The sequence below is a fragment of the Galeopterus variegatus genome, unplaced genomic scaffold (assembly GCF_000696425.1).
Source record: "Galeopterus variegatus unplaced genomic scaffold, G_variegatus-3.0.2 Scaffold2197, whole genome shotgun sequence".
In the NCBI taxonomy this organism is placed as follows: Eukaryota; Metazoa; Chordata; class Mammalia; order Dermoptera; family Cynocephalidae; genus Galeopterus; species Galeopterus variegatus.
In genome coordinates, this window is record NW_007728308.1 from 1 (window position 1) to 13,883 (window position 13,883).

Sequence of the window (13,883 nt, forward strand, 5' to 3'; positions counted from 1 at the left end):
TCAGCACCACACTCTCCCAAGTGAGCTAACCCGCCATCCCTATATAGAGATCTGAACCCGTTGACTTGGTGTTGTCAGCACCACACTCTCCCAAGTGAGCTAACCCGCCATCCCTATATAGAGATCTGAACCCGTGGCCTTGGTGTTACCAGCACCACACTCTCCCAAATGAGCCATGGGCCACCCCTGACTCTAGCTATTTCTTAGCATACAGTTGGTGCTTCATAAATGCATCTAGAGAACTGCAGAAAAGGAGGCCCTGGGCCCGCCTGGCCACACACCTGGATGCGGTCAGAGTAGTTGTCCAACAGCAGGACACCAAGGCTTGCCACCTTCTTGGTCTCCACCATGGTCTTGAGGTCGGCCAGGAGGTTCATGTGTTTGGACATGTCTGTGGCCAGCACCTGGGGGCAGGCAAGGGAAAGTGACAGGCACAAGGAACTTGCCTAACTCCCTACTCCCAGACACCACACCTGCTCAGACCTTCAGTCCTCTGAGCCTCAGCGTCCTCATCTGTGAAATGGGAGAATAAAACAGAGTTCACTGCAAACCCAGCTCACAAGAGGGGCTCAGTCAGTGGCCCTTCTCTGAGGTTGTCACATGTGTGACAGGGTGTGGGGGAGGGTGATTAAACCTGGGAGCTGAGGTGATTTGTGCTGAGGGTAGTGGAGGGGACACAGCCTGTGCAAAGGCGCTGGGGCTGGATGAGTTGGGTGTGTTGGAGGAACATAGATGAGGCAGTTGTGGTCAGAGCAAGGAAGCCACAGAGGGGTTTGGAGCTGGGGAGGGACCTGACTTGGTGCTCCCCAAACTTCTGTGTGGCTGCCATGTGCCCCAGAGGCCTGTTTTCAGCCATTTGGAGGGAAGTTTGACCCTGGGCACAGATGTTTAAAAACCAGCTTAACCAGACCTGTGAGGACCCAGCTTGGGAGTGACCCACAAGTGGTCCACAGGCTTCCCTGAGAATCAGACAAAAGTCTTAAAACTTCTTCCCAAACTTCTCATCTGTCCTAAATGCATCCCCACCACCACCACTGCAGGTGCCCACTGCTCAAGGCCCCAATTGTACCCCATCAAACTTTTAGCTCTTTCTCACTCCAAGCCTGGCCTTCCTCTGAGCCCTCCTGCATGCTGTTCCCTCTGCTGGGAATGCTCCTCCCCATCCTGCAGTGTTCCTCACCCTGCATGCCCTGGCTGCAGTGCTCCCTCCCTGGGAAGCCCGCCCCAACTTCTCCAGCTGGTCTGGGATCCCACAGCACCTTGAACCTCCCCTGTCATGGCTCTGCCTACAGGTCTTTCATCACAGCTACCACCTATGTGTCCATCTCCAATGCAAACTGTGAATCTCATAAAGGCCAGAATTGTCTTGGTCATTGGCACAGATCGAGCACACAATATGTGCTCAATAAATGCTTGTTAAATGAATGAATGAGATGTGAGACCCCCAAACTTACTGGTATTCCCCTACCTGAAAAAAATCAAATGGACAGATATGTTTAATTTAAGGGTTAGAAAAAGTTGCACCTGAAACCCCAGAAACTCAGTTTCTACATCCTGTGTCGAATTCATGACTGGAATCTGACAAGCCCAATGGAGAGCCTATTCACCCCCACCTAGGGCTCAGGAAGTCACTGCCCCATTTTGCAGACAAAGAAACTGAGGCTCAGAGCAGACACGCCGAGGTCTGGCTGAACTTCCAGCCATACCAAAGTCACCTCAACCTACTGTGTGTAGACGATGAGTAATTGCTCCCCCATCCTTCCTACCCCACCTACCACCATGGCCTCACCATGTCAATGACCATCCTGCGCAGACTCAGCCGCTGCTTGGCACTGAGGTTCTGGAAGATGTCGCAGTTCTCCCCCTGCAGCAGCTTGAAGCCCACCGCCAGGTGGTGGTTCTCCAGCACGGAGGCATCATTGTACATAAGCGCCAGCTCCGAGTCTGTGGGGAAAGCTGAGAGCCTCGAGACCTGCCCACCCAACCCATTCCACCCAAAGGAAGCTTTTGGGAGTCCTTGGCAAACTCCTACCCATGCATTAAAGCCCCAACTCTAATGCCCCCTCCTCCAAGAAGTCATCCAGGTGCCTGACTTCACAGGGTGAGGGATGTCTGTGTTTGGCTCTGCCTACCCAAGATTAGGGGGGCTCCTTTGGGACCCAGCATGGTGGGAGACAGTGCACGGGTGAGTGCCGGCTGAATGAATGACTGAATCTTGGTCTTTTTAGACTCTGGGCTCATTGAATGAGAGGATTCCACTCTCATCCCCAGCACTCCAGCGCTTGGATACAAAAGGCATCCAATAATTGCATGTCAACTGAGTTTTTAGACTCTTCGAAGGACTTTAAACTTAAGATCTCAGTGAACCCAGGTCAACTCTGCCTCATTTTTTTTTTTTTTTTACTTAAAAGATGACCGGTAAGGGGATCTTAACCCTTGACTTGATGTGGTCAGCACCACGCTCTCCCATGAGAGTGAACCGGCCATCCCTATATAGGGATCCGAATCCATGGCCTTAGTGTTATCAGCACCACACTCTCCCAAGTGAGCCACAGGCCGGCCCTTGCCTCATTTCTTGAGCACTTACTGTGTACCTGGACCCACTCTGAGCATCTGAGCGAGGGAAGCCTGTCATACGCATTTCACAGACCAGGCTCAGATCAGAGACAGACAGACCTGAGGTCACCTGGTCAACAGGGTGAAGACAGGGCCCAGTCCCCTTCCCCACCTTGACTCACTGGTGTTAATGAGAAACTGGTTGGAGACCCCAGGATGGTCCACATCGTGGATGGCACTTGCAAAGATGGCAGCCAGGACCTCCAGGTCTGTGAACACAGCCTGAATGGGCACGGGTATAAGAGGTGAGGGGCGGGCAGGGGCTCCTGAGCCCTGCACCCACCTGGCTGCCCGCAGCTGTAGTGCAGTACCTCGAGGGCGGGTGTGGCCAGTAGCACGTGTGTGGACTGGGCCACATCAGCGGCATGCAGGCTGTTGTGGTAGGCCACATCGGTGTGGTAGTGATCCTCCAGAGTCAGCAGGTAGGTGGCCAGCGTGTCTGCTGGGATCTGGAATGTCTTGAGCAAGTCCCGCTCCTGGTCCATCACAGGCCCCCAGTCAGAGCCTTTGCCTTAGGGCTGTCGTGTACACCGTTCCTACTCCTCTCTTCCGAACACCTATCCATCCCTCAAATGCCCCCTCCTCCAGGACGCCCTCCTGCTCTCCCTCTGAACTCCCCAGTCTCTGTCCTTCTCCTCTGGTCCATCTCTGACCCCACAGGATAGGGGTGTCTGTGTCCAGCTTTTCTCTCCCGACTGGGTCTCTTCAGGGCCGGGCTCATGACAATGAATCGTTCAACCTAGTGAACCCCTATTCACTCTTCAATACCCTGCTCAAATTATCCCATTCAGTGTTATCAGGGAGGATTTGAGGTCTTGGCGTAGGAAGGGATGAAGGAAACCTCAGGGGTACTGGAAGCCAAGGGCAGGGGAACTACCTGAAAGACGCTGAATATGACGGCTGTAAGGGGCCGATTCCCACTCAGCTCTGCCACTTTGAACACATCGAGCCCCCACTTGTTGGTGTCTTCCAGCTCCTAAAATGTGAAGGGCTGGAGCTCAACCGTAGCCCAACTTCTGCAGACTCTGGAACCTCGACCCCTCCCCACCGCCCCAGGTTCCACATTAAGCCCCACCTGCCCAGTATAGAGGTGGGTAAACTGAGGCCCAAGATAGGACATCCAAACAAAGCCAAAGCTCAAACCTGGGTCTCAGCATTGTGGTTGGGGACCCACCTTGGCCAGTTGCCCCTCGACAGGTGATCTCGGCCATCTGGCCCCTCACCTTATTGGAGGCCATCTCCCCCACCGAGTGCCGTGTCTGCAGTGTCTCCAGCTGATCCAGACACCAGTCTAGCTCGTCCAGTGTCTCCAATGCCAGTGTCCGTCCAGTGTCCTCTGGGAGCCAAGCTGGTAAGGGACGTGCCCCACCCCCACTCGGGGACCCTACGATCTCATTCTTCCATCTCTGCTTCTGGACCCCAAAGCCCTTCCCACTGGGGCAACTCAGAACTCCAGGATTCAAGTTCCAGATCTGTCCCCAAGTAGCCGTGTGACCATGGGCAGGTCTCTGTCCCTCTCTGGGCCTCAAGCCTCCCTATCTGTAATATGAGTGGGGTGGCCTCCATCCCCAAGGGTACGTGTGTGTGTGTGTGCAGTTGTGTGGGAGCGTGGGTGGGTTACAATTAACCACAGTCCAAGGGATCAGGGACTGGAGGTCACTATGGAGAGGAAGTTCACAGCTGCCCCTCAGTGGGGGGAGGGGGGAGGAACAGGAGCATTACCTGTAGGTGGAGGGGGCTGACAGCTGGATGGAAGGTTCCCGAAAGATGCCTGCCTGTGGTACAGTAGGTTCAGGGGTGGCCCGCCCCACCCATCTGGCCCCACCTCTCACCCCCATCTGGAGGCCACAGAGTCCCAGCTCTAACTGGCAGCTCCCTTTTCCCGCCTCCACCCTGCCCACCTTGAACCTGCCAGCCCTGCCTCTGCTCCGCTGTCGGTGTACTTGGCTGCCCCCCAGCCTTGCAGGTGGGCAAGGGCCGCCACATTACTCCGAACTGTCCGCAGACTGGCCAGGACCTGTCAGGAGGGTGGTGGTCAATATTGGGAAGGAGGGGTCAGTTCTACCTGTGCAGCTCAGTGGCGGTGAGGAGGTTAGGCACCCACCTGGGCAAAAGGTGTCACAATCAAGTCTTCTCCATGTCTGAGGGGAGACGAGCCATCAGAGAGAGCAGCCTGGGAGGGAGAGCTCCCACACACTCCCATCTTTCAGCTTTTATTCACACCATGCCCTCAGCTAAGAGCACCTTCCAGGTGCCCTCCTGGGCCCTGGGCCCCCCTCACCCAACTCTCCCTGAGAGCCAACACAGGCCCTCCCGCCAACCATTCATTTTATCTGCATCTCATAAATGGGAAACCTGAGTTCTATGGGCAGTAGTGGTCTTAGTTGAGGCAGGGCAGAAATTATTGTATTTCCCTTTTCGCTATGGCTACCAGGAAGCTCAAATGAAAGTGTTTGTTCAGTTGCTAATTGGCCTTAATGTTTCTGGATTACCACCCCCACCCCCACCGCAGCCCAAGGTCAAGCACAGATCACCTGATGTCACTTGCTGCACACTGAATAAATTAGCTGCCTGGCAAACTCCTTAAACTCCTTAAACTCCTTAGAGCCTAGGTCAAATGGCCACTGGAAGGAGTTTGCTAAATGGAGGAACTAAGGAAGAAGGGGGGTGCCAGGAGGTGTCGTCCCACCAGCCCCGACTCACAGGTCGCTGGCCATGGAAGAGTTCCTGGACGTGACCTTGGACGAGAGTTCGTAGTCGCTGTCCGAGCGGTATAGGAAGGACTCGCGCCGCTGGCTGTGCGGGACAGGGGCCTGGACGACCCGACCCAGGCCAGGCCTGGACTGAGGGTCCAGGGCACTTCTCTCGCGCGACAGCCCATTTTCCAGGTCAAAGCTGAAGGCAGAGGAGGTATGGTCAGAGATGAGAAGCCTTGCTGCTGGGTGCCTGTCGTGGTAGACTCCCGTTCTGCCACGTCCTCCCGGGGGCTGCACGGCGGTCCGGCGGGGGTGGCTTACAGCTTGCCCACCTGCCTCACAGCCACACCCTCACTCAGGAGCTCAGTACCCCTCACGCTTCCGTCTCCGCGTCTGTACCCCGGAGCCCCTCTTACTGGGGCCAGTCTGGACTCCAGGACCTGAGTTCCAGATCTTCCCCAAAGTGACTTTGTGACTATGGGCAGGTCCGCGCCTTTCTCTGGACTTCTACTACCCGGCCTGTAATGTGGGCATGATAAACTCCATCCTCGGGGGTACTTTTAGGCGATTACAGGCGAGTGCCCAAGGACGACGACTGGGCGCCCGTATTACAAAGGGGGAAACTGAGGTCTAGGTCGCATGGTCCACGTGGACTACAATCGGCTTCCTGGTCTCTTCCACCTGGAGGAGGCTCGGGTATTGCCTAGCTCCTGCACGCTGCAGGACTCCTCACAGCCGAGAGGTTCCACCCCCAGCCAGCTTGACCACACCCTTGGGCCACCTGGGCACACCCTCAACTATCGAGGCTCCACCCTCAACCCGTAGGCCCTATCCCGTCTGTCGGCCACGCCCCCAGCTCTCGAGGTTCCACCCCCAGCCAGTAGGCCACACCCCCGGCTCTGTCTTCAACCTGAACTCCCCGCCTACTCTCTTCACCTCAGGCCTCTGCACAGGTGTGCCCTCTCCCGGAGCTCCGCCCTACTTCCCAACACCACCTGTTCTATTCAGCCCCCCAAGTCTGTCCTTCCTTCCGGCCACGCCCTGACTAAGCAGAGGGATCTATGCCCTCTTTCTCGGGATCAGAGGTCAGACAAAGGACTACGGCGCGGAGGCGGGGGTGGACGACCTGGTGGAGGGGTGCTTGTGGGTCCCGAGCGTGGAGGGGTGCTTGCGGGTCCCGAGCTTTTGAGAAGGCGGGCAGGAGCGGCAGAGACATGGACACACCGGGGACCAACCAAAACTGATCTCCTGGCCAAGGGCCGGTGTTCCCCTGCTCCCCTGCCGTGACTTTTGAGCAGGGGAGGTTGGATCCAGCTCAGATTTGGGTGGGGGCGGGGGATTCGGCAGGACTCGATCCCGCTCTGTCGATTACTCAGGCTTGGCCTTGGCCCCGAAGAGTTCGGTCGGGTGAGTTCGGCCGAGTTCGGCTACTTCCGACTACATTCGGGCGGGCTCAGATGAGTTCGTGCTTATTCGGCTAAGTCCGGCTGCGCTGGGCCTGCTTCGAGTAAGTCCGGATGGCGCTCGGGCCGGCTCGGGCATATTCGTCTTCGTCCGGCCCCACTCGGTCTGTTCCGCCCGGCTCCGAGAAAAGCCCACCCCCCCACCCCCGCCCCATGACGTCACGCGCAGGGGCGGGGCTTGTTAATGCTCCTCTGCCGAGGCAGTGTCGCGCATGGGCGCAGTGGCAGCATCGGAGTGTCTCAGGCGGGGATACCCCAAACTGGTGGCTGGGGTACCCCAAACCTGCCCTCCGACCGGGAGGCCCGCGGGTGGGGACCTCTACCACTCTCTCCCCTTTTCTCCAAAGGTTCTGGGAAATAACGCCTGTGGACAAATAGGGAAACTGAGACCAGGAACAGCCTCAGCGTGCCGGGTTCGAATCCGCATCCCGAGCGCGTAGGGTTAAGGGGCCGGAGGAGGCTGTTTTCCTCCTGCTCTAAACTTAGCCGGGAGCGCGGGGTCAGGCGGCGGTTCCATGACGCGGGCGGCGCGCGCGGGGTCGCCCGGGCTGTGGGAACGGCGCGGCTGCGCATCGGCCGGGCGGGTAAACGGAGGCACCGAGACGCGGAAGCCCCGGGCCTCGGACTTGCGCTCTCCAGCCTCACCTTCTGGTACCCAGGGACGCTCCCTCGACGGAGCTCTCGGAAGGGACCGCTCTTCGCCGGTGTCTGGTCCCTGAGGCCGCTCTGTGGGACCCGGAACCCCCCTCCCAGGCTGAGATGGCGCCACCAGGGACCACAGTCACGCCCGCCCCCTCCCCCGCAGCCGTCACCGTGTGTGACCTTGGAGAAGGGAGCTCCCGCCGCTGAGCCTCTGGGCTGCAGAGTACCAACCGCAGGGGGCGCCCACAGCACTCCCCGCCCCCGACGTCAGCCTGGCCCCGTTCTCCGCCCCACGAGGTCACGGCCGCTTCCCGAGGGGCGGGAATTCGAATCCAAACGGTGCACCGAGCCCCTAGGGGATGTGCCTGCACGGGGCTGCGGGGAGCGGGCGCGCAGTCAACGCGGGTCCGCTCTCGGCCCGGGAGACGTACGCTCGCCCTCCTACACCCCCGAACACCTGCCTCCGAGGCCCCGTCCAACCTGGTCCTCCTCTGTGGACACCCAGGGCTCAGTGTGAGGCCCCCGGGTCATTTCGGTGCTGTCGCCAGGACGAATGGTGGGGTGGGGGTCGAGGAGACCACGGGGATGCCCTTCCTCCTGCCACCGCCAGGACGCACAGCCCACCTGCCCCAGAGAGGCTCAGGAGACGTGAGCCTCAGCCCGTCCTGCTCTGGGCCACACAGCTGGAAGGGGACAGACGGCTGGTCCCCTGGGCGTGTGTTCAGGCGGCGGATGGAGGAAGACAGAGAGACAGTCGACGACGGCCAGAGAAGATAGGGCAGGGGAAGAAAGACACCAGGAAGCCTCGGCCCCAGTTGTCCCTGTCTCTGCCCTCCCCACCTCCACCCCGGGCCGTCCCGCCGACCCTGCCAGGCCCCGGCGGATGGAGGAAGACAGAGAGACAGTCGACGACGGCCAGAGAAGATAGGGCAGGGGAAGAAAGACACCAGGAAGCCTCGGCCCCAGTTGTCCCTGTCTCTGCCCTCCCCACCTCCACCCCGGGCCGTCCCGCCGACCCTCCCAGGCCCTCCACCCGCCTCACCACAGCGGATGGGCCACGGTGAAACGCCGCTGCAGGCGGATGCTCTGGTTCACCAGCAGCTTCCTGAAGAGCCCGGGGGAGCCGCGCGGGGAACTCCGGGGGGAGCTGGGCCCAGGGGCTGGGGCGGGCGCGGGGTGTCCCTGCATCGCCAGGACCGCGTGGAGGCTGGGCCGAGCCGGGCTGCGCGGGACCTTTTCTGGACAGCCGCGGGGGCGGGGCCCAGGGGGGAGGGGGCAGAGGGCGCACGGCTCCGCCTCCCCGCTGGACCGCTCCCTGGTGACCCCCGGAACAAGCGGGGAAACTGAGGCACGGAGTCAGAGGCGACTCTGCTCCCACTCTTTAGAGGGTGGCCCCTTGGGACGCAGAACGTGGATCTTAGGCCACTTACCTCTGTGTGTTTCCCAATAGCGCAGCTTACTGGGCTGACGAGGGCTGAAGACAGTGAGATGTGGAAGTCAGATAGGGAGGTGCCCAGAGCAACTCAGCCGCCCTGCCCTCCATTATGAGAGGTCACCGAGGCACAGGGTTTGCCAAGAGGCTGTCCAGATCCCATAGGACAGTGTTACCAGCCCTCCTCTGCCCGTTTTCCTGATGAATAAACTGAGGCCTGCAGCCACCAAAGGGCTGCCTGGAATCCTTTGTCAGATGGGGGAACTAAGGCTTGGAGAGAGGTCATAACAGGCGCAAGGCTTCTTTGTAGGGCAGCGGGGCTGGAACCCAGCTCCCCCTCTCCTAGCACCCCCCCAAGTCCCCACGTGACCCCCACTCGCTCTGACATTCCCCAGGCCCTGTCTCTGGATGCCTTCCCCTCTCCTGCTGTCTCCATCGGACAAACATCCGCACTCCACCCCTGCCAAGCCTTCCGTCCTGGGAAGCCTCAGCTGCTTCCCTGCCCCCAGAAGGACCCCACTGGGCTGGGAAGAGGGCCTCTGGTATCTGAGCTTCCAGGAGTCTGTACCAGGTGCTCTATCATTGGAATGCTGGGGTCAGGCTGGCCCTATCCCATCCTACAGAAAAGGAAACCGAGTCACAGAGGGTGTCACATGCAGAAGAAGGATCTGGAACACCCATGTCACAGGCAAGGTCCCAGGTGATCTCCCAGCCAAGCTCACACAGAAAGCTTTGGGCCTGACTGTGCCCCTTGCTATGGGATGACACCCACCCCCCAGACTGGGCCATGCCAGGGGGGACTGCTTCAGTTTTGGAAATGGCACCCATGATTCTGGCAATCCTGGAGAATCTGTGATACAATCCCATCTATCAGGGCTTCAGCGGGAGAGCCTGAGGCAACCTTCTAAAGCTGAAAACATTCTCCCCATTGTACGGAGGAGAAAACAGGTTTGGAGAGAGGTTACGAAGCCCAGGAAGACTGCAAGTCCCTGGGGCCTGGCCAGGAACCCCCTCCAAATCCTGCAGCCCAGCAATCAGACACCTGGTGGGAACCAGACCTCACTGTCCCCAAGACAAAAATACCATCTGTAGCTGCTGGGGCCGGACCTAATTATAGCCAGTCCCCAAGGGACAGAGGCCACTAGGATCAGCCTGGAGGAGATGCTGGAGCCAGGATCCTAGAGCCTTGACACCACCCCAGGCCTGCAGGAGGGGCTAACAATGGTCCCATGTTCTTAAGAAAATGAGTCATAGTCCCTCCCCTGATGTCATGGACATAAAATGGAAGGCTGTATATAGACAAAATGATACAAATCAGGGCTTTTAAGTCACCTGGTCCTGAGCCAAGGGCTGTGACTGTGAAAATCCTTTGATTTTCAGAGACAGCCTGTAAAGTGGAGGCTGTTATTCCCATTTCAAGGATGGGAAAACTGAGGCACAAAGATTGCCTGAGGTCACACAGCCATAGTTTACAGGAACCAGGTCATTTGAGCCCTCTCCCACTTCATCCCCTCTGCAGCCCCACAGCCTCCCCTGATATTAATATTTGATCAATAGTTTTACTATTAGTATTTCATTAATAAATTCAATTATAAATGTTTTATTAATAGTTTTAACAGTAATATTTTACTAATAGTTTTATGGATGTAGAAACAGCCACAAAGGGGAAGTCACAGAGCCAGGACTAAGCATTCAAAGCCTGGCCCATCTGACCCTGGGAGGTCCCAAACCCCACTGAGTCAGGGACCAAAGCCGAAAGAGGGGTGGCCAGAAGGACCCCCACCCTGATTCCTACCTGAGTTGCTGCATGGCCTGAGGAGGTGCCCAGCAGTTTCTGGTACCTTTAGCACATCACTGCCTTGATTTCCCCCTTATGAGTATCCCTTCCCTGGCTACCAGGTGGCCCCAGAGAGAAGGGAAATGGGTGCTTTTATGCCCACTTTAGAGATGAGTAAACTGAGGACCGGAGAGGAGAGATGACTTGCCCAAGTCCCCATGGAGGGCTCAGGTAGAGAAAGGAGGGTGGGGCTGAGACACACGTGTAGATGCTCACATGGGTCAGATCATACCCTCTCCTGCTTTAGACACTCCCATGGCTCCCCATTGCCCTCAATTTGAATCCACACCTCCCTGGAGGCCCCATGTGGCCTACCTCCATCCCCTCTTCTTGGCTCACTCTGTTCCAGCCTCACCCCCTCCTTGCTGTTCCTTGAACCAGCCAGGCTCTTACCAGCTGATTCACCCCATGGCCCTGTCCAAATGCCCCCCTGCTGAGGCTTTATCTTTTGGGTCACAGCCTGAGTGTCACCCTCTCCAGGAAGCCCTCCCTGACTAGCCTGGTTAAGTACTCTCAGAGCATCCTCCTGTCACAGGTACAATTTTACATTTATTGTCATGATTATTTGATCTGTGTCTGCCCTGCCCCCCAGCCTGTGAGTCCCTCTAGGGCAGGGCTAGGTCTGCCTTGCTCCCAGCTGTTCCCTCAAGACCCAGCACTCAGTAGGTGCCTAATGAATGCTTGTGGCACAAGCAGAGAACCTCTCCTCCCACCTTCCAGCCACACTGATCTGTTTTCAGCTCCTCATACATCTGATCCTCTTGAGTCTGAGGCTTTGCACATTCTGTTCCTTCTGCATGGCATACCTTTCCCTGCACTCCCTCTGGTTGGCTTCTGTGCATCCTTTAGGCTAAGCTTAGGTGCCCCTTCTTCCAAGCAGTCCTCCCTACTCATCTACCCACCCACCCCCCGATGCTAGTCCAGGAGCCTCCTCTGTGCTCCCATGGTGCCCTGATCTCTCCCTATCACAGCATGATCACCCTGTGCTCTCTCCACCTGGGATGAGTCTGTCTCCACCATCAGCCTGTGAGCACTTCCTGTCCATGGCTCTATCCTCAGTACCAGGTCTGCCCCACAGTGGGTACTTAATAAATGCTTTCCAAACAATATGTTTGGACCCTTCCAGACCCACATGATCCATCTGGGACTGTGGAGAGACACAGCGTCCCCACAGTTCACAAGCTGGGCCTAATGAGTGCCAGTCTGAAGCACAGAACATTCATCTCACCGACGAGGACGCTGAGGTTCAGCGAGGCATCAGCACTTGCTCAGGAGCACTTGAGGCCTGGCCTTGAACCGGGTTTCTCTCAGCTTCCTCAGTGGGTGAGCTGCTCCCCTCACATCAGCACATATATGCCCGGGCCGGCCACAGGCATTTACATGACTGCAGTGCACATGATGTGTAGTCCAATATGTGCATGCACACACACACACAAGGATGCACAATCCACCCCTTCTGCCTCCCAGAGCCACGTGGGGTCTCCCCCTAGACAGGCCCAAACCAAGTCTCTGTTTGTTCTTTCTTGAAAGTGGAAAATCATGAGTCACAGGGAAGGGTGGAGCGGAAGGAGCTAAGAGCTGGGGGGGGGGGGCGGCAGCAAGCGGCCTGCTGGGTCACCTGCAGACAGCTCCAACCCCTCTGGGCCGTGGAGCCCATCCACCCCAGACGTCTTCCAGGCGGCTGGTGGTCCAGGCTGGGGATACCAGGCCAGGTTTGTCAATCAAGTCAATAGACAAGACTGGAGAAAAAACAAAGCTCCAGAGAAGGAAACAGCTCTGTCAAGGTCACCCAGCCTGGGCTTGAACCTTCGGGCTCTGGTCTGGCCTGGCTGGGCTCCTCCTCCAACCCAAGGGGGACCTGGGATCCCTGGGCCCTCGTCCTTGGCCCTTGAGCCCCCAGCCCAGCAGCTGGATAGCTCCATGTCTGGCCCCCTTGGGATCCTACTTCACCTCTCCGTGAGTCTCTTCAGTCTCTGTCTTATTCCCCGCCACCAAGTTTATATGAAACAGGAGGAGCAGCCCCTCCCTTCTTATGTGGAAGAAACATCCTGTGTTCAGGCTCCCCGAGGGGCTTCCCCTCCTTCTGCAGGCTGAGCAGGGCGGGGCAGGGGTTGGCGGAAGGGAGTGGCAGGGCAGGCCACAGAGGAGGCTCCTCCCCCAGCACTGGTGGCAGTGCACTCTGGCCCTCTTATATACCTATTTCTGAGCACCCCAGGGTCACCTCGGGTGCTCAGAGTGACCACAAACACCCCTCCGCAAAGCAACTGAGGATATTCCAGGGGTGGGAGAACCTTCGGACACACACCTGGGTCAGACTGAGGACAGTCACACCCTGAGGGACTACAAGAGGAAACATACAGTCACGTAAACGACTGCTCGTAAATACACAGAATTACACGCAAGCGTGGATACACAGGCTCACACCCAAATACAGCCAGTCACCCACAGAGACACAGCTGGCTGTGGACACTCACACAACAGGTCCCAGCATATACGGGTCGCATCTGCTGCTCTCATGCACGCACACAACACACCCAGCCGCACCTGGGACCACCCCCACCCCCATCTCCACCTGCACAGACACAGTTTTTCCTCCAGAGCGCCGGCCTCAGCTAAGCAGCAGAGACCCCCGCCCCCGGTGAAGCACGGACCCTCCTCCACTCCCGCCAGGCCCCGCGCGCCCCTCCCCCACAGCGCAGGAGGCCCGCCCCCGCCCACCTACCGCCTGTGGGAGGAAGTGGGCCAGGAGCGCCGCGACTTCCCCAGCCCGGGCCGCGGGCTCCGGTCCCGCTCGCGGCGACCCGTGGACTTGTCCGGGTCCGAATGGAACCGCTGCTGGATGTGGATGGGGCGCCTGGGCTGCCGCCACAGGTGCTTCGGTTGTCTGGCTGTGCCTTGGCGGCTGCGAGGGCAACTCAACCTGCTGTCTGCTTCCGACCCTTCGCCGACCCCCGAGGTCTCCATGCGCGAGAGAAGAAGGGCGGGAGAGCGGGGCGCCGGGGCCGGGGCGGGCCGGGGCGGTGTGCAGGGGGGACACGAGGAGCTGTCCGCGCCGGGGTGCTGAGGCGGGAGAAAGTAGAAGCTGGGCTTCGAGGTGGGGCCAGCACCGAGGAGCTGCCGGTGCCCAGACGGCGCTGAAGGGTAGCAGCGGGAAGACGAACGTGGGGGGCGGGGACTGGAAAGAGGGGCTGGGGAGT

General features: G+C 58.6%; 1 protein-coding gene across 1 annotated transcript; it reads right to left on the reverse strand.

Moving 5' to 3' along the window:
• Positions 1-281: 281 nt before the first annotated feature.
• Positions 282-13,650, reverse strand: LOC103597102 (cAMP-specific 3',5'-cyclic phosphodiesterase 4C-like; the record flags this gene model as incomplete). The annotated part of the gene is made up of 10 exons (XM_008580899.1): positions 13,409-13,650; positions 5,320-5,511; positions 4,721-4,757; positions 4,549-4,633; positions 3,840-4,000; positions 3,494-3,592; positions 2,928-3,092; positions 2,739-2,838; positions 1,790-1,944; positions 282-404 (listed from the first exon to the last, which is right to left on the reverse strand). Coding segments are annotated over exons 1-10 (1,359 nt in total), but the record flags the coding sequence as incomplete, so codon positions are not given.
• Positions 13,651-13,883: the final 233 nt, after the last annotated feature.